At 50.7% G+C, this 27,230-nt stretch overlaps 1 protein-coding gene across 1 annotated transcript in view; it reads left to right on the forward strand.

The window, feature by feature from the left end:
• The window catches only part of PODXL (podocalyxin like), a 46,836-nt gene that overhangs the window by 16,015 nt on the left and 3,591 nt on the right, over positions 1–27,230 (forward strand). The window contains exons 2-8 of the mRNA XM_062623402.1: positions 13,929–14,813; positions 16,892–17,034; positions 17,862–17,927; positions 23,729–23,885; positions 24,992–25,053; positions 25,138–25,305; positions 27,143–27,199. Coding sequence (XP_062479386.1) covers positions 13,929–14,813; positions 16,892–17,034; positions 17,862–17,927; positions 23,729–23,885; positions 24,992–25,053; positions 25,138–25,305; positions 27,143–27,199 — 1,538 coding nt within the window. The remainder of the gene's footprint in view (positions 1–13,928; positions 14,814–16,891; positions 17,035–17,861; positions 17,928–23,728; positions 23,886–24,991; positions 25,054–25,137; positions 25,306–27,142; positions 27,200–27,230) is intronic.

The raw sequence follows: 27,230 nt of genomic DNA on the forward strand, positions 1-27,230 counted from the left end.
TTATCTTCTCTTTGCTGCCCAGGCCCAGCGGAGCAGGAACGCTGGGTGTATGTTTACCACGGCTGGTGTCCCAGCCCTAAAGCACAGCAGCCGCTTCTTTTGAAGAACATACAAAGCAAGGAAGAGGAGCAATTGTTTGGGAGGAAGCTGAACCATAATGTAATAGACTCTCTTGGGGATTACTATTAGTAATTATTTGTATTGCTCTGGCACCTAACCAAAGTTGGGGCCCCGGTTAGAAAGGTGCTAGACCAGCCTATAAATGAAGATAGCTCCTGTACCCAAAATCTATCCACTCTTGCATGTAGGGATGGAGGAAACTGAGGCAGGGAGAGGTTAAGAAATGTAACCAGGGTTGTTTCAGAGGGTTGTGGCTGAGCAAGGATGTGAGCCAGTGCATAGCGCTTGCACGAGCATCCTTCCTCCCTGGGGGGAAATGGTTAAAGCTCCTCCACTTGTGCTGCTCCCAACTACACATAAGAGACCATTGGGTAATAAATACGCTGTGCTAGAGAATCCCGTGCTAGAGTAGCACTGGAAAAGGTCAACTCTTACTTTTTGTGCCTTTCATCAGTGTTATCATGCCTGTGATCATGTGTGTTACTTTAAGGAGGGGAAGAGCAGGAGCTGTTGAAGAACAGAACTTCTTCAAATGGAAACTGAGTCCCAGTGCTCTCAAAAAAACAAAATAAATCCAACAGAAAAGAGCAAAAATGGATATTCAGATTTTTTTTTTTTCTGTAAACCTGTTTCAGGAGAGTTAAATAATGAGGCAATTATGAATTTGCCAACAATAGACGTTGATCAGATTACGCAGCCTGTAAAGCCAGATCGTCACTGGAGCCATTTGGTGGGAAAGCAGCTCTGTGCCAGACAGTCTTTAAATAGTTTTGAATAGGAGGGAGGGTTAGCTGTGTCCTTCCCTTCCTAGGCTCTCCCCACCTAAAGAATAGCACCAAGCCTCCTGCCAAGTCCCCCGTGTCCACTCCATGCCCGAAGGCTCAACTCGCATGTATATGTAGGTGCATACGTACATGCATGTGTATATATAGAGCTCTGAATTATCCGGGAAGGCTCCACCCTGAGGAGATGTGGGTTGGGAGCTGAAGGAAAAGAGGTGGGACCCAAAATAGCACCGACACACAAAGGATCCCAAGGAAATGTGGAGCCCTCCTTGCGGCGTTAACAGGAAATCTCCAGGCTGCTGGCTTGGTAACCTTGGCTAACCAAGGTCATGGGGGACTAAGTACAGCAGAGGGATGGATCCTGCCATCCAGCTTGGCTCTTCTGTAAAAACGTGGGGTGAAGGGCACATGGTGGCAGTTTTTCTGTTGGTGAAGGTTCTCAAGTGTCCCAGATGTCCTACAGAAAACCTGTCCTCAACATAGCAGCAAAGGAGATGGCACTGGAGAGTGCGTAGTTAACTAAGAATCACCCGAAATTGCTTAGAGAGTTACGTACTGACTTAGAGAGGATGGATGCTTGAGGAGGCCATCAGTACCTCTTGGAGGTGGCATCACATGTGTCTTTAGCCACTTGATATTGGCTCTGCCTTGGCAGAGGGGTTGGACTAGATGGTCTCCAGAGATCCCTTCCAACCCTAATGATTCTGAGACATCACAGCACTTCTGAGTCTTTATGGACCAAAGATCATAGACTCATTAATAGTCTCAAGGTGGTAGGGACCCATAAGGATCATCCAGTCCAAGCCATGTTCAGTCATCATCTTTGGGTCCATCCTGTCTCAGTGGTGGGTGATGCACAAATGGGATGGGGAAGGCAACTTGACTCATGACTCGGAAAAGGTTAAGTATAAAGTTTCTTGCTGGAGGGCGTAAATTTGGGCTGGATCGTGACTCATTGGAGGTGCTGGGCGCACAAAGGAGGGTGAGGCTTCAACTCTTATCGCCTCAGAGCCATCGATTTTCCGTTGGCCCTTTCTGCCCTCGGGGTGGACAAGCATCCTCTTGGTCCTGCCCTGAGCGCTGGGGGCTGGCAGCGTCCCCACTGAAAGCCTCGGTGGCAGGAGAAGGCTGAAGCTGTTTGTAGGAGGGTGATTCCTGCTGTAAATCTTCAGAGGAGGTGTGGAGGAAAGGGAGGTGCAAGAACGGGGGACAGCACTTTGAAACACCACTGTGGTGCTGCGTGCCAGCACAAACTGACCTTCCAGTCACACAGCTCCATTTCTGTCCCTTTTTACCAAAGATGCCTGTGAGTAGGCTGCAGTCTTCTTATTCCACTAGGTTTGGAGACTTTCATCTCCCTTTCTGCCCCTTAGGGCTGCAGCTTGGATGTCTTCCATGCTAGGCCCCCAGCTGAAGTTTGATGGCAAAAGTCTGGGCATTAGATCCCTTGCTGCTAATGCCAGCTTTAATGCCCCTCTATGGCCTGGCTTTGTTGGGTTGTTAGGTTACAGAGAAGCCAATAGAGGTCACAGAGAAGCCAATAGTCCCTATTTAGGTTTGGGGTTGACTCTTCCCCTTTAGAAAGAGACTCAGCCACAAGAAGGGTCATAATCATGGAATCATAGAATCATAGAATAGTTAGGGTTGGAAAGGACCTTAAGATTATCTAGTTCCACCCCCCCTGCCATGGGCAGGGACACCTCACACTAAACCATCTCACCCAAGGCTCTGTCCAACCTGGCTTTGAACACTGAAGCCGGCTCATGTTCATTTTCTCATCAACCAACACCCCCAAGTCCTTCTCCTTGGGCTGCTCTGAATCTCTTCTCTGCCCAACCTGTAGCTGTGCCTGGGACTGCTCCGACCCAGGTGTAGGACCTTGCACTTGGCATGGTTAAACTCCATGAGGTTGGCATCAGCCCACCTCACAAGCGTGTCGAGGTCCCTCTGGATGGCATTCCTTCCCTCCAGCGGATCAACGGAACCACACAGCTTGGTGTCATCGGCAAACTTGCTGAGGGCGCACTCAATCCCACTGTCCATGTCAGCGACATAGATGTTGAACAAGACCGGTCCCGACACCGATCCCTGAGGGACCCCACTCGTTACTGGTCTCCAGCCGGACATTGAGCCATTGACCACAACTCTTTGTGTGCAGCCATCCAGCCAGTTCTTTATCCACCGAGTGGTCCATCCATCAAATTGATGTCTCTCCAATGTAGAGACAAGGATGTTGTGTGGGACAGTGTTGAACGCTTTGCACAAGTCCAGGTAGATGACATCAACTGCTCTACCCCTGTCCATCAGTTCTGTAGCCCCATCATAGAAGGCCACCACATTGGCCAGGCAGGATTTCCCCTTAGTGAAGCCATGCTGGCTGTCACCAAGCACCTTGTTGATTTTCATGTGCCTTAGCATGCCTTCCAGGAGAATCTGCTCCAAGGTTTTGCCAGGCACAGAGGTGAGACTGATTGGTCTGTAATTCCCCGGGTCATCCATTTTCCCCTTCTTGAAAATGGCAGTTATATTTCCCTTTTTCCAGTCGTCAGGAACTTCACCTGACTGCCATGATTTTTCAAATATGATGGACAGCAACTTATCATCTTCATTCTCCAGCTCCTTCAGGACCCGCGGACGGATTTCATCAGGTCCCATGGACCTGATGGTCCATGTTCAGGTTTTTAAGATGGTCCTGAACCAGATCCTCTCCTACTGTGGGACCAAGGTCTTCATCCTCACATAATCCCTCTGCTCCCCTTCCTCATTACAAGAGTTAGTGTGATACATATGAAAAGTGGTAGGTTTTTTGGCTGCAAAATCTACCCACAGGAGATCTGCATGGTTTGGCAGAGCCTTGGGTGACATGGTCTAATGTGAGGGGGTTGGAACTGGATGATCTTCAGGTCCTTTCCAACCCAAACCATTCTATGATTCTATGTTTCTTGCTTTGCAAGACCCCTGTGGCCCTCATCTCTCACGGTTAGAGTCTAGACACATCGCCGATGCACAGCACCTAACTTGAGTGACATTAGATGTGACAACTCTCCCCTGGTGCTGGCCAGCTGGCGGAGGTTCAGCTGGCAGGATGAGTAGCTCAGGGCCAACTCCTTCCAACACTGCTCAGTATGAACCCAGATATGAACCCAGCCAGCTGGAGAGGAGGGCAAGGTGATGAACTCAGTCTCCCCATGCCGCCCAGCAAGACTGCTTCTTGCTATGGATGGGTAAACGCCCATTGCCTCTCTGTACACTTGCATTGTCCTGTCCTAGAAGACAGCAGACAGTGGCTGGACCCTGCTGCACCGTGCACCCACTCCTCAGTGCTATGGTGGGGCCTGTCCATGTCTTCTTATTGTCCTGCCTTTCCCCATGACAAAAACTGGTCAAACAGCAAGAGCTACTGATGTGACATCAAATCTGACATCAATCAGAGCTTTCCATTCACAGGAATCAGGGAACACCAACTTCAGCTGCCAAGGGAGGAGTGCCCCATCTCTGATGTTTGGTCAGTGTTAGTGCCTAACGGGACATTTAGGGCCTTGCTTAGGTGGACACCATCACCAGATTTCTCCTGAATTAACCTTCTGACACTGCACCAGCTCCCCCTCATCGGCTTTCAGAGCTAAGGAGACTTTAATTTGATTGAACCTACTTCATTTGGGCTAAATGAAGTGAGGGCTGATTTCAAGCCAAACAAGAGTGGCCACCTGGTGGGTTGTGTGCACTTGGACTAATCCACTCTGAAATCAGACCTTCTTTTAATTGTAGATTAATTTTCCTGAGTACTTCTGTGCAGACAAGCCATCAGGCTGAATAAAGCTCAGTTCCTGCCTTGTGGGCTCATGTCCTCACTACTTTCCAAGCTGTCTGGAGTAGAGTCCTCCAGGAAAAGCCAGTGAGGGATGATTCATCTTTCTGGGGTGAAAAGCGTGGGGAGGAACTTCTGCAAGGTCTTAATGAATAAATCTGTCCCCCAGACACATTGAGCAGCAGCTCTGCGGCAGGGCTGGAGGAAGGAGGTCAGGGCTGCTGTGATGCGACAGTTCAGCCCTCAAGAGCAAAGCGGTGGCTTTGGCCAAGCAGCTTTTCATGTTGGCTTCTCTGAAGGTCTCCTTCCCACCACCTTGCCCTGCTGCTGAAGTCAATCCATGTGTGTCGTGGTTTAAACTCAGCCACGCAGTCTCTATCTCACTCCCCCCTTCCTCCCCATCCCCTCCTGGAGGGATGGGGTGGAGAATCAAAAGTATGTAACTCCCATGGGTTGAGATAAGAACAGCCCAGTAACTAAGGTATAACACAAATCACTGCTGCTACCACCAATAATAATAATGATAAGGGAAGTAACAAGGGAAGAGAATGCAACCGCTCACCACCTGCCGACCGATACCCAGCCTGACCAAGCAGTGATCCAGCCCTTCCGGGTAACTGCCCCCAGTTTATATAGTGGGCATGATGTGCTCTTTGGCTAGTTTGGGTCAGGTGTCCTGTCTCTGCTTCCTCCCGGCTTCCCCTCCTCCCTGGCAGAGCATGAGGCTCACAAAGTCCTTGGTCAGAGTAAACATGACTGAGCAGCAACTAAAACCATCGGTGTTATCAGCACTGTTCCCAGGCTGAAAGTCAAATACACAGCGCTGCACCAGCTACGAAGGAGAAAAATGACTGCTACTGCTGAACCCAGAACAATGGGTCAGTCTTCAGCCCTCACTGCAGTGAGGTGGTGAAGCTGAGTGCTCTCCTAATGAACTCAGGGTGGCATTGCCTATCTGATAATCAATGTATTTCAGTCCTTCCTGTGATTCCTCTCCAAATTTGGACAAATGTATTATTTAATCTATTCTTGAAGAAACAGGCTTTTTTAGCATTCATGTTCAGAGACAAAATCCTGAAAGAATATCTTAAAGACTTACTTAAAATGGGGAAGTTATACCAGAAAAATCCCAAATGTTTAGCATATAGCAAAGTCGTGTGGTTGTACGTCTTTCATGTGATTTTCAGTGTCATTTTGATTCACAACCAGGATTTAGGGCCAGATGTAGCTGGGCTTTACCTTGCTGCAGAGCAACTTTTCTGGCCCATTCCTCAGTGTAAACCTTGAATTTCTTCCAAAGTCCTGGGTGACTTTTGCATAAATAGAGGGGTCTCCGTGCTAAATGTACCAGACATGGTGTCCTTCAGCCTATGGGTGACTGATGCTCGCTTGATACAGGAATAGGCTGCACTGCCACAAATCTTGCTTCAGAGCAACAAGGTCACGATGGGATAACTCCACACTAATGGCATAAAGGAGGTAAGAGGAGAGCGGAGTGTGGCTTTGGAGGCTCTGGTTGGGCTGGGACACGCAGCTCTTTTGGCTTGCGCTCTCCACGTACCCGCTCCAGCAGCTCCACTACTGTTTCCTGCAAGATGGGGCTGTTTCTGTTTGGGCTGCAAAGAGCCCATGGTTCATTTTGCAGCCTGAGAAAGGTGTGGGGCTGGAACCAGGTCCCTTCAAGTCCTCTCAGCCCACAGTGGAAAAAAGGATATTTCCAGGCTCAGTGATGATAAATGTCTGGGGTGTTATAGAGGCGTGCGTGTGTGTCTGTGGTTGTTTGCATCCCTGACAACCTTGTGTGAAGGATTTTTCAGCTTTCCTTTTCCACATTGGTCTTCCTGTCTCCTTTTGATTACATCTTCATCTTTCCCTTCACTTCTTAGATAGCTACAGACTTTCCATGGCAAGAGTTGTGGAGACACAGTCCTGAATAGGATGTCTTATATTTATCCATACGAGAAGGTGGAATGGTGCTTCTTCCCACCACTGGCATCCCTTTTCTCTGGATGGAGCTGGCTTTGGGATGAAGCACTTCTTAGGATGGACCAGTTGGGTCTATTTGGGTGAAATATGCTTCTAATCCAAATTTTCTGGCAATAACCAGTCTTCAAGGAGAAATTCAGGAGAGGTCCAAGCATGACATGGAAGATAATTCAATGACAATAGGAGTGAGGAGTGCTGAGATACTTCTACCTCAAATCCACTCTCTGGTCTTTAATTAGTACAGCAAGTGAACCCATTTCTGCCTCCCCAAATGTGTTTAGAGGGACCAAGGGAGTGAGGAGGAGAAGTGTCAGGGCTGCAGGGGAAGAGGAGTGCATCCAAGTGGGGAGATGTGCCTTGGGATGATTATTCTTCATATTTGTCATACTTCCAAATGAAACAGCAGACAAGCTGAGCTGGCTCAAATATTTGCAGAAAGAGCTGATGGGGAATTTGTTAATGAAGCAAGTTTCTCAACAGAAAATGCCAGTTCATCAGAACGTACACTTTGGGTATGTGCGTTGCAGTCCTCGCAGGAAAGATGTCTCAAGCTGTGGATGGATTTCTTGGTCAAAACCAAGGAGGTTTAAAGACTGTCGTGTGAATAAAATGAAGTGAGGCAGATCAAACAGGAGGGACAGAGCTGCCAAAGCTCGCCTGAGGTTTGATCCAGCTCCTGCTCTCTGAGCCTCAGGGTTACTTCCCCTGGGTAAAATAGGGAAAACTTAACATTTTCCCAGCTCTGAATTAAAGCAAAGCAGCTTCTGGCGGCTGTAGTGTTGTGAGTGACAGCAAAATCCTGCAGACTGATAAGAGTCCTCTGGATGATGCAGATAGATGCCCCAAAGCCCCAGTCGAGGGCTATCTCCAGGCTGGCAGTGCAGCCATGCAGGAGGAAGCCTTGGATGCTTCTCTCTATCTGGAGATGAAGCAAAACCCTTCAGGGCTTGAAGCACATCCTTTTTACCCCTCCCTGTCCAGCCAGGCTTATTGTCCATAGCTTATTGGCTATGACCTTCAGGACAGAGGCTGTGGCTGCAGGTTCATTTCATTTGACAGCAGAGAAGCAGCCACTTGTATTATTGCCTTGATTTTGCTGTCACTTGCATGCACGATCTAAACAGCACTGATCTGGAGGACTCTTTAAATAGAGCCTTTTCTCAGTGGGATAAAGGAGGTTCCATGCTGAAAACAAGTGCAATGGCTTTATATCAGAATCCAGGCATGTTTTCTTCCCAAGAAATACTGTAGCACAAATGGGATGCAGCTATTAAGGCTCATATTTAATATTTTTGCAGAGCAATTCTATCAAGCCTCTTCTGCAGCATATTTATTCTGGCAGGGGTTTGGAGAGGATTGACATCCCTGCACTGCGTAATTGGACTGATGGGTTAGAGTCTGAAAACGCTTCGGCAGTGCTGTTGGACCTTTCCCCATCTTCTCACCCAGAAAGCCAAGTTGGTCTTTGGCTTGGATGAAACCGTTTCATAATGCTGATGGTGAGACTGGCAGCCAAAGGGGTGGGTGATGCCAGCTTGGAAGTGTGTATTCTGATGTGGAGAGCGACTCTTTGCAGGGGCAAGGTACCACATCCCTGGCCGAAGGCATTAGGTAGCTAGGATGATGCTGTTTGAAGCCCACCTTTCCCTAAGCAGATAGAAGGGAGAAAGCCTCTACACAGGCAAAATTAAAAAGCCCTGTGAGGTAGCCATTTGCTCTGGTAGCCCATCTTAATTCCAGGATAAATAACACTGCTCTGTGATATTCTGCCAATCTGATCGCTCTCACAGTTTGAAAAGGAGGTGACAAATTTCCTGTCCTCTGCAGTAACTACTCTGTGCTCCAGCTCAGACAGGGCTGCATTGCAGTGCATGAATAAACCCTCCTTTCGCCCATGAGTGTCTTGCAATGCAAATGAAAGGCCGAGAGCCTCTTTACTCTGACACATACCTTCCCCTAGCAAAGGCCACCCCTGGAGCCTCATCCCCCAGCTTTGCCTTTGACAAACTCAACCCGCTGCTCCTCTTTAATCAGGAAAGGCTGCAAAAAAGGGGAGGAAAATAGGAACTTCCTCAGGCCTGCCTCACATCCCTTCCCCTTCCCTGGGTTCCTTGGGCTTTTTGGCTTTCTCATCCCGCCTTGGGAGGAGCTGGCGTAAGGCTCCGAGCCGGGCTCAGCCTGCCAGCATGGGGTGTGTCACCCACCACTTCCTAAGTTATTCTTTTGGGTTTCCTTTTCTCACTATTAATAGATTTCCAGCCAATATCTGAGCTGTTCCAACAAGGTGGATGCAAGGAGGGGGGAGGCGTTACTGAGATAGGAAGCGGGAAGCTGTTGGGCAGGGGATTAATCAGAGGAACTGCGTGTGGAGAGGTGCTGGCTATGGGTGGGCTGATGGGAGGAGGGATGGGACATGTCCTTTCGCTTTGCATTTAGAGCCAGTTTGCTTCTCTTCTTGTGCTCCAAGCTGTGACCTTTTCAAGCAAGTTAATCCCCCTGAGCTTCTTCCTCAGCCTGCAGAATATCACGCATCTACTGCAGTGAGGTTACGACAAGGGCATCACTTCATGGTGTGGTTAGTGGTGGTGCACAGCGGCTCAAAGTTGTGGTCCTCGACTGATACTGCAAAGAGCTGCGTTGACACAGACCAGCACTCCTTTCCTTTTACATTTTGGGTGGCTTTTCACATCCCAGCAGCTCCTACACCAGCCTTGTCCAGGAGAAGTCACATCAGCACAGACCAACAGTGGCACTTCCACCACCCCAAATATTGCTCATTGGAGGACGAACAAGCCCATCTTGCTTATAAAATCATAGAATGGTTTGGGTTGGAAGGAACCCTAAAATTCATCTATTTCCAGCCCCCTGCCGTGGGCAGGGACACCTTTCAATAGAGCAGGTTGCTCCAAGCCCCTGTGTCCATCCTGGCCTTGAAAACTGCCATGGATAGGGCAGCCACAGCTTCTTTATAGCCAGCAATAAGGGAAAGTTCTCTCCACTCTGGGGCTGTCACCATTGCAGACACCGTATCAGAGGCACGGTCATCGCACACACATATACGGAAATGAAATCATGTTTTTGCAGTGGACTCATTTCCTCCAGGCTGTTTGGCCGCTGTGCACACGGATGCATGCACGGAGGGCTTGGACTCTCCTCCTGCGGGTCTGCCCTGCTACCAGCACATGGTGTGGGGTTTTCTGACTGATACATGCAAGAGGAGAGGTGCAGATCAAAGTATTTTAGACTCACAGCAACCAGTGCTGTCAATAGCTGCTGTATGACCCTCATTTCCCTTAATTTGAGGAACTGATGATGGGCCAAAAGTGAAATCACGTAAGTCGCCTTGCCCTGCCAAAATGCAGCCAGGAACGTCAGGGACATGTAGCATTTTCTGCCTTCTGGAAAACAGGGTGAGGGACTCTGGCTGAAATTCAAGCGCACTTTCCTTTGGGAAGGGTCTCCTCCTGGGAAAGGGAGTGATAGCTTAGAGGACCTCTTCTCCACCTTCCTTCTTTCTCACATCACATGTTAAATCGTTTTATCTCCGGGACTCATGGCTTGAAAGGGTCATTTGTTCCCTGCAAAAGGACATACTGTATCTTTTGTGACTAATTTTCATGCTAAAGGGCCTCCAAATATAATCCTGTCCTGTCTGGCTGTTGTTACCACCAGTCTGTGGTTACCGGGGTTTTCTCCTCCGTCAACTAGATCCTTTTCATTTCTTTTATGGAGGAGACAGTCATCAGGCAGTCCTGGCTATCAGCCCAGGCAAACAGGGGCTCATTACCAGTTATTACCCCTGGGTTTGCCGCCGAGATTTGGCACGGGTGGCCAGTTAAGGAGGAAGAGATAAAAACTATTTATCTGGCATTGGAAAGGGATATATAGCACATGTGGAAGGAAAGCAGTGGCCCCTGGGCCTGCACTGCTCTCACTGTGTTTGTTTCTGCTTTGGAATTAAGCATTTGCTGGGCCTCTGTAAATGAGAGCAATGAGTTCGCATAAGCCAGGTCTTCTGCACTGCAGGTGGTGAAGCTGCCAAAAACCATGATTTGATGTTCCTTAGTTGAAATAAAATACGTTTTTTTCCCCATTGCTGCAGTGAGAAAGAGTCCCTGGACAAACAACTGCGGTTAAGCCCAGGGTAATAAAACTGCAGAAAGGTGTGCAGCCCTGTGACTGCAGTAGCATCAGGCTCCTTGCGGCACAGTGGTGAGGGGTCCAGTTTAGTTGAATGCAACTGGAGAGAGAAGGTAAATTTTGCTGTCAGATGGGTACCCAAAAATCTGTGGGACAGGTATGAGGATGGATGGGGATCCCCCACGGAAGGAAGATCTCACCCAGCCATAGCCTTGGCTGGTCTCTGCTGGCGTGTTGTGGGTCCACAGTGGTGTACATTCACAGAATCCCAGACTGGTTTGTGTTGGAAGGGACCTTAAAGCTCACCCAGATCCAACCCCTGCCACAGGCAGGGACACCTTCCACTAGAGCAGCTTGCTCCAAGCCCCTGTGTCCAAGCTGGCCTTGAACACTGCCAGGGATGGGGCAGCCACAGCTTCTCTGGGCACCCTGTGCCAGTGCCTCAGCACCCTCACAGGGAAGAGCTTCTGCCTAAGAGCTCAGCTCAGTCTCCCCTCTGGCAGGTTAAAACCATTCCCCCTTGTAAAAAGTCCCTCTCCAGCAGGTCTACGTCCCCTTTGTTTTGGGGACCCCACGTTGTCTTGAAGAGTGCCAAGTCTGAAACCTGCCTGGATTTCATCTTCCCATGGCCATCTCCATGGCTGCTGTTCACCAGAGCCTGTGCATTTAGGCCAGCCACAATAATTCTTCAAAATAGTCTGCTTTGAGACAGGCAGCTATGGAAGAACAAATGGGGAAAGGGAATCATAGAATCATAGAATCACAGAATCACAGAATCACAGAATCATAGAATCATAGAATCATAGACTCATAGAATGGTTTGGGTTGGAAAAGAACTTAAGATCATCCAGTTCCAATCCTCTGCCATGGACAGGGACACCTCACCCTGGACCATGTTGCCCAAGGTTCTGTCTAACCTGTTGAATTCCATCCATCCATCCATCCATCCATCCATCCATCCATCCATCCATCCCCTGCATGGTGGCTCACCACTTCCAAACAGGAGTGTGCTGGCTCCTCAGGTTGCTTTGAGCCCATTTAAATCACTGGTCCTAGCTTACTGAATAAGAATATATTGATGTTTTATCACCTCTTGACCTTACCAAGAGAGTAGTGCTAAGACTGCTAAGGAGATATGGAAAGATAAAATACTGGTAAGCTTTGTAGGCATCAACTTGAGTCTTGGTTCTTCTCCCAGTTGCTTTTTTGGGCTTGAAAGAGGCCCTGCTGTCATCCCAACCAGGGCAAGCCTGGAGTATCCCATCAGATTTCTCCATCAGCAGAGCAACCCCTGGCTTTGTGCTTTTTCATCCAGTTTTTGCTGAAAGAGGTAAAAACACATCTGCAGCCCTCCAGGGTTGGATGAGGAAGTGCTGGGGCAGGGATGCTGGTTTCTTGGCGCCCAGGGTCCCAGCTGACCATGGGAGCTGTCTCAGAGACAAAACATGGGCCTGCCCCTTTCTCTTTTGGACCAAATTGAATTGAATTGCCTTTTCTACCTCTCCTTTGGTGCCTGTTTGCTTCCTGCCTCTCTGGGATGGGGCTGGGGCATGAAAAGGAAGCGGGAGCAGTTGGGGATTTCCTTCACCTTCCTTTTGACCCTTCCTTTATTTACATCTATTTTGTATTGTTTCTGCCTTTAAAGGGTTTATTCTTCTGGTTTTTACCTTCTTTGTTGTCAAACCTCTGACAGGCTTTCACAGCCCTATTTATTGGGTTGTCCCACTAACTGGATGCCTGGTCTCTAGCTTGGCGCAACCATCACTGAGGATTCAAGACAGACAGGATGGTAGTTGGAACTGGATGATCTCAGGTCCTTTTCAACCCAAACGATTCTATGATACCTGTTCTATATGATTGTCTATTCTATGACAGTGGCCTGTTTATAGGAAATATGACTTACCTCCACAAAAGCTTTTTTCCTGTACATGTAGTGCCGATACTTTGTCACAAGCCCAGGGTTTCCTCAAATAATTCATGCTGCTGGTTTCAATTAAACTCACATCTTAACGGTGTTAGCTTTCCCCAGCAGTATGAATGTCAGAAACAAGAGCTTTCATCAGATCTCCGAAGCACAACCGGTGCTAATAAACAGGCTCTGTAAGAGAAAATACATTGCTGGTATGCCAGCACGGAGGAAAGAAGCAGCATTGGGATATGGCTGAAAACCAAACCTTGGAAGCGTGATTCCTGTTCTGGAGGAGTGGAAATCACATACAAGTGTTACATGAGGCAAAAGGACACAGTCATTTCTGCACAGCCATCAAATGGAAGAACACAACCCTCCCCAGATCAGGTTGTTGTCTGGAATGCAGACAGATCTATGGATGAAGTGGCTCAGTGCAGCCCATGGTTCCTATAGAGGAGAAACTGGTTGAACCTTTCCTGGGTTGAATCTCAACAAGAGCCCAGAGCTGATGGTTACCACGTGCACCTCCCATCTGAGGGAGAACTGCCTGCTGGCAACCAGGAGGTCTTTCCCTCCTGCTCACCCTCCAACCTCTTTGAAGCCCTGTGATTTTGAACCCCTGTAGTTCTTGACTACGTTTGTCATGGAGGTTTCTCAGGCTTCCTCTTCCTCCTCCTCCTCCTCCTCTGCTCTGCTTTCTGCTGGACACGGCGAAGTGGGACTATAGGGATGCTGGGGAGGGACTCTTTATTAGGGACTGTAGTGACAGGACAAGGGGTAACAGGCTAAAACTGAAACAGGGGAAGTTTAGATTGGATCTAAGGAGGAAATTCTTTCCTGTCAGGGTGGTGAGGCACTGGAATGGGTTGGCCAGGGAGGTTGTGAATGCTCCATCCCTGGCGGTGTTCAAGGCCAGGTTGGACAAAGCCTTGGGTGAGATGGTTTAGTGTGAGGTGCCCCTGCCCATGGCAGGGGGGGTTGGAACTGGATGATTTTAAGGTCCTTTCCAACCCTAACTATTCTGTGATACCAGCACACAGCACTTGGTACAAGTCTTGAGAGCATGAGACAAGCCCTGAGTGAATGACTCATGGTTTCTGGTCAGCTTATATTTCTGGGTGTAAACCAAAGGTAGCTTCCTTAGTTCAAAGTTTATGTTGGCGTTTTCACTTTTCCCTAGGTGTCAGCTCTCAGGATGATGCAAATCCACCTCCTCCAAGCACAGGAGCAACTGGGCCGATCCTCACGACTACAGGCACCACGAAGATGCAAGAGACCACCCCTGCCAGCAAATCAGGAAGCTCACCACACACCCCTACGCCATCACCCACCCCAGCTCAAGAGCCCACCACTACAAGCAAGCCAGGAAACCCAACACACGCCTCTGTGATATCACCCACCACAGTTTCAGCGACCACCCCTGTAAGCAACCCAGGAAACCTATCACCCACCCTTGCGATGTCTCCCCCTTCACTTCAAGGGGCCACCCCAACAAACAACTTGGTAAACCCAGCACTCTTTTCTACAACATCAATTCAAGCATCTCAGCAGGTCAGTTCTTCAACCAGCTCCACAGCCTCAACAGCCGCCCCTGCTGCCACCTCCAGTATCACACAGCAGATCAGCCCTGCAGCCAGCTTGGGGAGCTCAGCACCCACCACTGCTGCAAGTCCTGTCCTCACACACATGAGCAGCTCTGTAGCCTCTACAGGGAGTATAGAAAGTGCTGTTGCATCATCTCCCAGTGTGAAAGATCAGGGAAGCCAGCTTTCGGTCCAGGTGACCACCATCACTGTGAGCACCAGGGTCCCAGGGAGCATCCCTTCCCCTGGGCTCAAGGACTACGGTGTCCCTTCCTCCACATCTCTTACCAAACAGCCTCACTCTTCTGCCAGTTCTCCAGGCCAGGGACTGGCCTTTTCCACCAGTCCTGGAAGCATCAGCATTTCTGTTCCCCCTTTTGGTGCATCCACGTCCCCCACCACTAGTAAAGCATCTCTGACTTCACCATCCGGCAGCATCGACAAGGTCTCGGAGGCAGCCACCACACCGACTCCTGCAGCAGGTACCAGAAGATGAGAACGTTAATTTATCATGCTGGGAGTTCCCTTTCTGTGATCTTTTCCTTTGGCTACTTCCTGTCATTATGGGGTGTCATCTCCTTGTCTCATTGTAGGACTTCCCAGCATCCTTGTCTCTGTGACAGCTGGGTGCTTACCTCCCTGTTTTCATTGCTGGAGATCGAGTCAATGCATTTAATGAAATTCAAGGCATGAATCAACTGCCAAAGCGTAGACACTGAATTGGGATGGGTCAAACTGTGCCCAAAGCACCATTGACTGCAATGACTTGATCTTCAGTGGCTGCAGAGAGGAGCCAGCAGCAACGAGTTGTAGGCATTGTAGAGCTGGTGAAACAGATTGACAGCACCCAAATGCTGACTGCAGAAGATCCCTGGTACGGCTGACAGTTTAGTGAAGGCTGTCTGGGCATGCACAGAAAATAAGCTTTAGATGACTAAGGAGATTTTGTGGCTAAACTCTGAGTCTACAAGCTCTAGAGAGTCTAAGTAGCTAGGTAGGATACTCATCATCGCTGCAGGGGGTTTGGCTGCTGACTTTGGTCTGAGCAGCATTATGAGTGCCTATGTGGTGTTTGGGATCTTGCTGAGCACCATTAATGTGTTTTCTCTGGAGCTTTGCAGAGTCATGTTAGTTCCTAAATGTCCTGCTAAGGCACAGCTTAGGCTCCCTGTCGGCATTTTGTCTGGTAGCATTGGAATCACACTGTGGGACTGTGAGGGTTCCATGGAGCCTTCCAGACTTGGGTGGGATTGTGGGATCAGCTCCCACCTGGCCCTGAATAAAAGCTGTGATGACACTGAGGCCCTTCCTTAACTTCCCCTGGACAATGTTGTTCTTGACCCAATTTCCAGCTACCTGCAGTACAGAAGCCACTCGAAAACCATCTCCATCCCCTTTCAGCCTTAAGCATCACTTAATGCAAGACCACTGTCACTGGCTTCATCCATGTCATGTTTTGAGCAAGCCAGCAGGCGTGAGGAGGTGAAAGGGGTGTCTTCATGAAGGATGTTTCTTTCCCCTCCTGCTCCACAGGACTGTTCTTTATTAGAAGATGATACATGAAATTGTGTTAATTCGAATTTGACCTCAAGCGTTGAGCATGAAGAGGTCTAAAAAACCTTTGCATTTGGTAAGTGAGAGAAGGCAATAGAAACAGATGGCTTTGAAATGAATGATCTCCTGGAGCCTTCAGAATGTGTCTGGGAGAGAAATATCCCTCATCTTTTCTGTAGTCTCAAAAGGTAGCCTCAAAAGCAAATAGGACATGAAAGAGATGCAGCATTTTAATTCTCTTTGTCAACAGTTAGAGATTAATTAGGAATTCGGGGATGGAGATCCATTTATTCACAAGGATTTGGGGAGGCAGGGGGCTGCTTTACTCTGTGCCCTACTTCCATTGCATTGTACGATGCTACGGACCTTAACAAAGGCATCTGAGGTGATCTCAGGTATTTGAGGCACCTCCATTGGGCTGGTAGACATGGGGCATGTGCCCTTCGGGAGTAGCAGGGAGGCAGGACACCCCAGGCTGTCTCCCATAGCACCAGCCACTGCTTCTAAGCACGTTACCCTGGGCTTCTTCATAGCTGATGGAGATGCAGCCAGCGGAGGTTATGGGCTTTCATCCCCTCCTAATGGCGGTGCCTGCAGTTGTCAGTGGGACTGCACAGTGATCTCCGTTCACTGCAAGAGCTGGGTAACGAGCTCAGGTAGCCTCTGTTTGTTGGAGAAATGTCTATGGAATCCCCTCTAGATAAAGTGAAATGAGGGCTATCCCATTTCCCCAGCAATACTCCTCTTTTAAGTGATCCCCCAGCTACCAACACACAGTCATTATGTTGCCCTTGGGTTCACCTCTCCACAACAGTCTGATGGGTTTCACCAGCAGAAAATAAAGCCAGCAGTAAGACATTTTCTTTATCAAAGTTAATTTTTAAGTTAAAAAAGAGCTCTCCAAGCTTCGGCACCATGAGCTTCACAAATGGAGCTGTGTCACCTGTATCCTCTGTACCGTATCAGTGTCTGTCTGCTTGTTTTTTGGTGTCTACTGGGGACCCAGACCAGAGAAGTCATCCATCAACCAAGCCTGCAAGTGCTGACCAGAGCCCTGCCAGTGCACAGCCATCATCCCCATCCCTGGGGGACCAGACAGCGAGCTGCAGTCCTGGCCACCAGCACCCTAACATTTCATTCCAAAATGAGGTAATGAAGCCTAAGGGAAGGTGGGCACTTCATGGTGGTGTCTGTTAATGCTTAACTGGTGTCCCATGTACATGTGGAGTCTGAAGGTCTTCTCACTGCACAGGGAGATCTGCCTCAGGGGAACATGGGGCAGCAAAATAACTCTAGATCATAGACTCATAGAATGGTTTGGGTTGGAAGGGACCTTTAATGGTCGTCTAGTCCAACCCCTTTCTCCTCTTGCTTTCCAGTGAAGAGACATGGAGGATGGAGGATGGAGGCGAAGGGGATTATGGTCTGGGTGCTGAACAGGGGAGAAGTCTAATTTGGGAAGAGGGGGAGAACCATTATGTAGAGCAGAAGCTGCCTTGGGGTGGACTTGGGCTTGACAAGAGGGCAAAGAATCCAGTTAGCATAAACCATGCATGGATGCTATTAGCAGAAAACAGTTTGGGAGAGTAGGGGTTCTCAAAACACAGGCTACAACAGGAAGGGGATCCTGCTCCTAGATACTTGTCTTTTGTAGAGTAGGACTGCATCAGGCCCACTGGCATGGATCTTCCCACTGTCCAAGCCAATTCCTGCTTTACCCCATGCTGCAAATCCTAAATGTGGTTTGGGAAGTGCATTAGCAACATCCCGCAGACAGCCCTGTCAGTTACCTGTGAAAACCCTTCCGCATACGAAGAGTTGAGTGAAGGGCTCCCAAATCTGTCTCATTTCCATCAAACGGATCAGAGCTTTGGTTGGGATGTCTCCTGATTTGGGGTAGTGTGTTGTATCGGTGACCAACTCTCCTTCCAATCCATGTCAGTGATGTGAGAGTTGCTTTTCTTCTGTCCTTCCAGGTCATCTGTAAAGACCAAGTGCAAAATACTTGGCCCACCATGTACCTGAAAGAAGCTAAAACCTGTGTGAGTACCACCCTTTGGGACTTCTATGTAGAACCCTACAGCAGCTGTGTTGCTGTTGGAGATCAGCTTTTAACCTGTGGTACCCTGAGCGTGTGAGCCTGTAATGATGAGAGTGATTCATCAAAATGAGTACAACCACTTTAGGGCTGTAAAATGACAGCACCCACTGTGCTCCTGGAGGAGAAGCACAGGTCTCCTGCCGTCTCATGGTCATCACCTTCCTGCTTGGCTTTTACTTGGTGTAAATGCTCCTTGCCTGTGCACCCACAGAAATGATGGTGCTCTGAGCTGTGCTGCCTGCAACACTGAGGATGACTCCAAAGAGAGAGCTTATTACTGTGATGACCATGTCCAAGGCAGGAAGGCCTCTCCTGATACCATCCCCTGCCCTGCTTTGTGCAATGTCTGAACCTGCAGCTTCTCATCAAGTTCCATATTGAATGCATAAACAAATTTCATCAGATAGATTGATAAAATCTAATTTTAGAGCCTGAAGCACCTGGGTGCCTTATGACCATGCTGCTGTTTAATTCTTCCTTTCTCCTTCTGGGTGCAGATGGAGCCAGTGCCATAGCATCATAGAATTCCAGCCTGGTTTGGGTTAGAAGGGACCTTAAAGCTCCTCCAGCTCCAACCCCTGCCACGGGCAGGGACACCTTCCACTAGAGCAGCTTGCTCCAAGCCCCTGTGCCCAACCTGGCCTCGAGCACTGCCAGGGATGGGGCAGCCACAGCTTCTCTGGGCACCCTGTGCCAGCGCCTCAGCATCCTCACAGGGAAGAGCTGCTGCCTAAGAACTCATCTGTCTCCCCTCGGGCAGGTTAAAGCCATTCCCCCTTGTTCTATCACTACCTGCTCTCTCCTCCCCATGGCTTCACTGGAGCTGTGCTGGGAGGCTTTTTGGCAGCAGGGATGGTTTGGCTGGGAAGTGCCAGTGCACTGGTTGTGTTTCCGAGCTGAGCGCTGTGCAGACATCACAGCTTGGCATCCTCCATCCCTCCTGTCTGCCCGCTCCGCTGGGTGCTGGCGAGCCAGCGAGTCTGCTGCCCTGCTTCCCTCAAATTCCTCTGGGCACAATCAATCACGACCCGAAGCATTGTTAGTACCAAATGCCAGTTACAGCTTGAAACAGCCTGCGAGGGTGCATCCTCCCATCGCATCGCGCTCCTCGGCTGCCAAAACACCTCCCACCCGCTCAACGTTAATGTTCCACTCGGTGTATTCCTGAGCTCCAACAGATTCGGATGCCTCCCGAGCCGAGCAGATAGCAGAGTGGCACTATCTGGTTTCCCTGCTTTGTAGGGACGGTAAACAAGGCTCTGGCCAAATCCTGACAGCAAAGTGAAAAAAGCCTTTGCGTTTCACAAGCCGTGGGAAAACAGGAAAGCGAGCGCTATAAGGAGGAGTGTTCCAGAAATGGATCCAGTCCTGGTGCTCAAGAGGGAGCTGGAGTCAGGGCAGCACTGTACTAACAATGCTGTTAGTTAGCTCCCTTCCCTCAGCTACAGTGAGGCCTGAGAAGCATCAAAGACATGGGTGTTGGTGGGGATGTGTCCACATCAGAGGGAGGAGGGCAATGCAGATCAACTCCGTGCATGGGGCAGCACATGTGATGCTGGGACCCCAGGGAAATGGTTGGGACTGAACCCAAGAACTGGGTTTCTCCACCTGCAGTAAATGTAAAGATCAAAAAAACCCTCCCCAAAACTCCCCCAGAAGCCAAAAAGAAAAGGTAAATCCTACAAAACCCCTCAAATATATGGTTAGTACAACTTTGTGGACTAAAGGTGTTTTATGGTCTGCTTAGTTCCCAACATCCTTCCTCTTCAAGTGATGCGCAACAGTTTGATCCATGTTCCCCCACCCTCCCTTTTTCCTCTTCTCCTTTCTTTGATTACAACAGGATCTTAATAAGTTTCTTAATGAAACTTATTAAGATGAGTTTCTAAATGAAACTTATTAGCTTGATGTCTTGCATTCCATAGGATGACTTTCCCAAGGTGTGGCTCACAAGTGTAGCTTCAGTGGGGTGTTTGCTGCTTCAGGTGCTCCAGCCTTGGGATGGATGGATAGATGGATGGATGGATGGATGGATGGATGGATGGATGGATGGATGGATGGGTGGGTGGGTGGATGGATGGATGGATGGATGGATGGATGGATGGATGGATGGGTGGGTGGGTGGGTGGATGGATGGATGGATGGGTGGGTGGGTGGGTGGATGGATGGATGGATGGATGGATGGATGGATGGATGGATGGATGGATGGATGGATGGATGGACGGATAGACGGAAGGATAGATAGATGATTGATAGATAGATAGATAGATAGATAGATAGATAGATAGAACAATGGATAGATAGAAGGGTAGACAGAAGGATAGATGATTGATTGATTGATTGATTGATTGATTCATTGATAGATAGATAGATAGATAGATAGATAGATAGATAGAACAATGGATAGATAGAAGGGTAGACAGAAGGATAGATGATTGATTGATTGATTGATTGATTCATTGATAGATAGATAGATAGATAGATAGATAGATAGATAGATAGATAGATAGATAGATAGATGCTGTGTTCCTCATCCCAACCCCAAAATGTGTTAAGTGAAGTGAGAGGTTGTGATTTCTGGGGTGGCTGGTGTCTTTGAAGCTATGCTTCAGGCCAGGGAGCCGTCCTCCTCTTCCATCGTGTCCCAGGCAGGGACATGGATGTGCCCAGCGAGCTGAGCTGAAGGATGCTGAGCCTGCTCCAGCCAGGGCATGCAAAACCAACAGTGGGACCACCCGGACCCGTGCCCAAGGGCATTTGCTGTGTGACAGCAACCAGTGTGGGGCCAGCAGGAGGGTCCCTGAGCAGGCAGAGGGACCCCTCATGGTGCAGGGTCGCGGTCCCCTCGCCCCGTCCAGCTGCCGGGGCTGCTTTGTTGACTCAAGTGCCGTTACCTCATTCGGGGATGTTGGTTTTAGGGCCCCGCCAGTGTGGGAACCGGATTCGAGCTGCTCGGCAGCGCCTCTCAACTCGGGCCAAGGAATGCGAGCGGCTCCGGCGATGGGATGGGAGAGCTGCCAGGGTCGGGGCACTGCAGATGGGGCATCCCTGATGGAGGCAGTGGGGTCCCCCATGGCCCTTTCCTTCCCTGGAAAGGGTAGATCTCTCCAGATCAGCCTCTGAAGGGGTTTAGGCTCTGCCCACTGCAAAGGGGTTCAGTGCTCAGCTGGGTTTTAGCCTCGCATCTGATTTCACTTCCTACCCCAGAAAGATGCATTTTGAAGGGGGTTTTCTTCCCCTGTGGGGTGGTAGGAGGAGAAGTGCGTTATTAAGGGTTGGGTGAAGGCAGAGCTGCAGCAGAACCTGGGGAAGGGGGATGCAGAGAGGCTTTTCGGGCTGAGCAGAAAATGCAGCACAGGCAGGGGCTGATAAAACGGAGGATGTTTAAAGCGTAGGAGCACAACCCAGCGTTCGAAGATGATAAAAGCACTGCCCTGAGCCATAGCCCTCTCCTCCCTGTCCTGCTGGGGATGAGCTTTCAGGGGGATGCTGCCACACTAAGGTCTTGTCTTGCTGCCCAAGGGCTGCCCTGGCACAGGGCTGCAGCAGGGTTCATGGAGTCAAGGAATGGTTTGTGCTGGAAGGGACTTTAAAGCTCATCCAGCTCCAACTCCCTGCCACGGGCAGGGACACCTTCCACCAGAGCAGCTTGCTCCAAGCCCCATCCAAACCATCCATGCTTTGTCCTGCTCACTCCAATCCATCAGCATCCCACCTGCTCCACTGCAAGGGTGGGAGAGGCCTGGATGAGGAAGGTATCTAATCTCACCCCATCTTATCTAAACATCTGGGAAGCAGCGGTGGAGACAGGATGCACTTGGTCGGGGCGGAAGACCGGTCCTAGGCACAGTGCAAGGGTGAGCTCAGCATTGTGAGGCCCTGGCTGTCCCTGGGGAACACTGATGGCCCTTGCTTGTCCTTTCACTTTGCACAGGGAAAAACTACCCTCTGGCTCCTCTACTGAGTCCTCACCATCCCAGCTGCATCACTGGGTGGGATTTGCCTGCAAGAAACCTGGAGAGGGGCTTTGGACAAGGGCCTGTAGGGACAGGCCAAGGGGAATGGCTTTAACCTGCCCGAGGGGAGACTGAGATGAGCTCTTAGGCAGAAGCTCTTCCCTGTGAGGGTGCTGAGGCGCTGGCACAGGGTGCCCAGAGAAGCTGTGGCTGCCCCATCCCTGGCAGTGTTCAAGGCCAGGTTGGACACAGGGGCTTGGAGCAAGCTGCTCTAGTGGAAGGTGTCCCTGCCTGTGGCAGGGGTTGGAGCTGGATGAGCTTTAAGGTCCCTTCCAACACAAACCAGTCTGGGATTCTAAAGGAGCTGTACATACAGCATCACCACATACAGGACCTGTGCATGCAGCTGGTGATTGTCTCTACAGCTGCTACAAAGCATCAAGCAGATGCAAAAAGCCTCTGGAACATCTCAGAGGCAAAATAGGCTCCATCCACCCCTCTGCCATCCCTCCAGCTATGTCCAGGCTAAACCCTTCCAGCGATGCTCCAGTTTATCTGAAATGAAAACTCTTCCTCTTGCCTCTGCGGAGCCATGGGGAAGCTCTGGGGAGGACAGGGACCCATGTTGGCGGGGACAGAGGGTAGAAATGTGGGTGGCTGGGATGGCTACAGATGCCCGTGGGGGCACAGGGATGGCTGCACAGCCCTATCCTGCTCCCACCATGGCCCCTGGTCCTCCCTGCCCCACTTCCCTTGGGAACCTGCTATTCCTGTAACGCCAAAAGCTGCAGCTCCCAGATAAGGCCCCAGTGAGGAAAGTCAGCCAAGAGCTTGGCTTCTTGTATAGAAACTCCTCTTAAACCTTTCCTGTTCCCTGGAAATGACGGGCAGCCTCCAGGCAGTGCAGCGGGATGGGGCGGGATGGGGATGGACACAGCATCCCTGGTGATGGGGTAGGATGGGGATGGATGCAGCATCCCTGGTGATGGGGTAGGATGGGGATGGATGCAGCATCCCTGGTGATGGGGTAGGATGGATACAGCATCCCTGGTGATGAGATGTGATGGGAATGGAAACAGCATACCTAGTGATGGGGTAGGATGGGGATGGATGCAGCATCCCTGGTGATGGGGCAGGATGGGGATGGACACAGCATCCCTGGTGATGGAATGGGGATGGACACAGCATCGCTGGTGATGGGGTGGGGATGGACACAGCATCCCTGGTGATGGGGTGGGGATGGACACAGCATCCCTGATGATGGGATGGGGATGGACACAGCATCCCTGGGGATGGGGCAGGATGGGGATGGATACAGCATCCCTGGTGATGGGGTAGGATGGATACAGCATCCCTGGTGATGGGATGGGGATGGATACAGCATCTCTGGTGATGGGATGGGGATGGACACAGCATCCCTGGGGATGGGATGGGGATGGACACAGCATCCCTGGTGATGGGGTGGGGATGGATACAACGTCCCTGGTGATGGGGTAGGATGGATACAGCATCCCTGGTGATGGGGTGGGGATGGACACAGCATCCCTGGTGATGGGGTGGGGATGGACACAGCATCCCTGGTGATGGGGTGGGGATGGACACAGCATCCCTGGTGATGGGGTGGGGATGGACACAGCATCCCTGGGGATGGGGCAGGATGGGGATGGACACCCTACCCGAGGTGATGGGGTAGGATGGGGATGGACACAGCATCCCTGATGATGGGATGGGAATGGGATGCTCCTGGGGCTGGGGGGACCATGCTGAGCCCTGTCTGTCCCTGCAGGAGGAGTGGAGAGCCGCCAGCACCAACGTGTCCTTCTTTGAGAGCTTCTGCTCCACGGCCCAGCACATGTTCAATGCCAGCAGGGAGACGTGCACGGTGACACTGAGCGCGCGCGAGCCCCGCTCCCAGCACTGGGCTGTGCACGCAGTCATACACAGTGAGTATGATCCCAGGATCCTGCATGGAGTGGGATGGGACTGGGGACACTGGGGTGGGGATGCGGCCTGAGGCTTGGCACAGCTCTTGGGTCATAGAATCACGGAATGGTTTGGGTTGGAAGGGACCTTAAAGCTCACCCAGTTCCAACCCCCTGCCACGGGCAGGGACTCCTTCCACTAGAGCAGCTTGCCCAGAACCACATCCAACCTGGCCTTGAATGAGGTATCCTGGATCTTAGATAAGGGGCTCCTGTCCTTGGGCTGCCCTATCCTTAATGGATTTGGAGAGGCACAATGACCTCAGCAATGATTTGCTCCCCAGTGAATGCATCAGATTGCTCTCTCATCCATGATGAGTCAAGGCAGGGAGCAGTCTCCAGGAGGAAAAATTCCTCCCAAAGTGCTTAAATCCAGTGTCCACATTACATCCTTCCCCAAGAGATTATAGAGACTTCAAGGTGAGGTTGGACACAGGGGTTTGGAGCAAGCTGCTCTAGTGGAAGGTGTCCCTGCCCGTGGCAAGGATTGGAACTGGAGGAGCTTTAAGGTCCCTTCCAACACAAACCAGCCTGGGGTTCTTGCCCACGCTGGAGCCCTTTGGGGAAATCCAGCTTGGACAGGGGTGCTCAAACACTCCTTTAGTACCAGGGTGTTGGGAAGATGCAGGCATCACACTGCTGTAGCAGGAGGGGGAGGAAGGACTCAGCTCCATCCTCCTCATCATCAGAACAAGGGCTGGGGGGGGAGTGTCCAGCCTCCAGTACCCAGTCACAAGCAGGGCAGTAGGGTGCTGAGGACTAATCCTGCACCACTTCATCATGGCCTCAAGTAGCTGGTTACAGCCCCTCACAGGTCTCACTGGTAAATGGCCCATTGGAGACCCCCACCAGTGTGGGCACAGCCCGGGGCTGGGGACTGGTATCCCATTTCCAGGACCAGAGGTCTCAGCTCCTTGTCTAACATTGGAGATACCTGATAGAGTTGGCTTCAGTCATGCACATCTCCATCCACCTCCTCCAGAATGAGGGTCACCCATTGACTGAGAGATGGGGGCACAACCTGCCCCGCTCCCCTAATGCTCATTGCAGCCTCTTTCTTCCCCCAGTCCCTTTGGACCCTGAAAAAGTCCTCGAGGAGCTGAAGGAGAAGAAGGACAAGTTAGAGGAGGTACGTGGATTCCCTGTGAACATCCCTCGGGGTGGGTGATGCAGGAAGTCCTCCTCGAGGCCTGACGCATCCTTTCTGTGGCAGCTCGGCATCGCCAACATCACCTATGACAGAATGGAGAGGGAGATGGTCATCACCGATGAGTTCAGCACGCCCCTGATCATCACCATCGTCACCCTGGCTGGCTCCCTATTGCTGATCGCTGCCATCTACGGCTGCTGCCACCAGCGCTTCTCCCAAAAGAAGGACCAGGTACGGCGGGATAGGGGTGGGATGGGGACCGTGAGGGCTTTTTGACTCGGTGGCATCTTCAGATGAAGATCATCCCTGCTACCATCTCTGCTGGTAGAGACATCCTGGCTTGTCCAGCGAGTATCGTCCTTGCATGTTGCTCAAGGGGTGCTCAAGTCCTGTTCTTTTGTAGTGACAGGACAAGGGGTGATGGGTTCAAAGTGAAACAGGGGAAGTTCAGGTTGAAGATAAGGCAGAAGCTCTTCCCTGTGAGGGTGCTGAGGCGCTGGCACAGGGTGCCCAGAGAAGCTGTGGCTGCCCCATCCCTGGCAGTGTTCAAGGGCAGGTTGGACACAGGGGCTTGAAGCAAGCTGCTCTAGTGGAAGGTGTCCCTGCCTGTGGCAGGGGTTGGAACTGGGTGAGCTTTAAGGTCCCTTCCAACCCAAACCAGTCTGGGATCCTATGATAAATGCTGTGGGTGCTCTGGAGGGGCAGGAACTGCTCTCTGGGGGTGTTTGAGGCAGGATGAAAACCAGCAGCACCCATCCCTGCTGCCGCCCAACATACAGGGTGGGGGAGCTGCATCTTTGGGTCATAATTTCAACGAGAAAGGCTTTCCCAACCCCCCAAAAAACCCTTAAAATACTTCTATGAGTAGGGGAGCAGTTTTGGATGCCCAGCACCACCTCAGTTCCTCCCCATTGGTGCCGGGGCTGGGTGCAGGGCGGCTGCACAGCAGCCACAGGAGGGCATCAACACCGCACGCTTCAGCCTTTGGGAGACCTGGACCAGAGCCCAGTTTCAGAGCAGCGGGATTTAAGGAAGAACAGACATGGAAAAAAACCCCAATCATTACAATTGTTACCTTAGGAAGCAGTTTTGGGTGATTTTAGTGCAGTATCCACCTGCAAGGACTGGCCATTCCCATGCGAGTAGGAAGAGCTCTGCCACACAACCAAGGTTTGCATCAGCCTCTGCTGCTCTTGCTGAGGATTTAGCTCCAGAGGGGAGACAGCAACAGAAAGTTGGGCAGAAATGAGGCCAAACCAGGGTTATCCACCCTCCCGATGGAGAAGCAAACCCCTGCATTTCAAGTCATTTCCCCCCAAACCAGCTCATCCTCCCCATGGGGTCCCAACCTCAGCCCCAGGAGCTGTGTGATGCCGAAGGATAAAGCAGCCTTTGCTTTAAGCGTTCGCACTGTAAGAGGTGAACACAGGAGGCAAAGAGGAAATGGATGCAGCGTCAGTCTTGGGTTTAAAAGGCTTGATGCTCTGGGGAGGGAATGGGAAAGGATGCAAGACCTCGGTAGATGTTTGACCTCCGCTGTGGTCCCCTTGGAGCTGATGTGGTTTCATGCCTGAAATGTCCCTGATCAGGGAGAAAACCATCCCAGCAAGGACAGGGAGAAACACAACACTGTTCTTTCCATGTATTGTTCAGAACACAGCCAGAAATGGGATAATGTTAGTGATGGGAATGTGTGCCCCTCATGTAACATGGTGCGGAGGAACAGGTCCCAGCCCTGGTGGATGCTCTGGAGGCCAGCCAGAGAGTAGGGTATCAAAACCAAATCAAGGGGCTGCCAGTTCGAACTGGATGATCACAGGGTCCTTTCCCACCCTAACCTATGATTCCTCAGCACAGCTCTTGCTCAGACCATAGGAAAAGGTTTTTAGACAAACCAACCCCCTTTCTCCTCTCTGCGTTTGCTTTTGGGTGGTTTCTTTGGTTTTCCTCCTGCTTCTGTCCAAAAAAATGACTTGAAAGTTTTTTGTTATTTTTATTTTTCTCCAACCCTTTCCCTCCCTCCCTCCCTCCCCCCTTTTAAACCCTGTTTTACCTTGGAAATAACCAGCACATCCACCCTGATCTCCCCGGGTTTGATGATGGACATGTGGCCCTGATCTTTAATGTGAGTTCCAACACAGGGATCGGAGGGGTGG

The sequence above is a fragment of the Pezoporus occidentalis genome, unplaced genomic scaffold (genome assembly GCF_034315485.1).
Source record: "Pezoporus occidentalis ecotype Australia unplaced genomic scaffold, CSIRO_AGI_Poc_V1 ctg251, whole genome shotgun sequence".
NCBI lineage: Eukaryota > Metazoa > Chordata > Aves > Psittaciformes > Psittacidae > Pezoporus > Pezoporus occidentalis.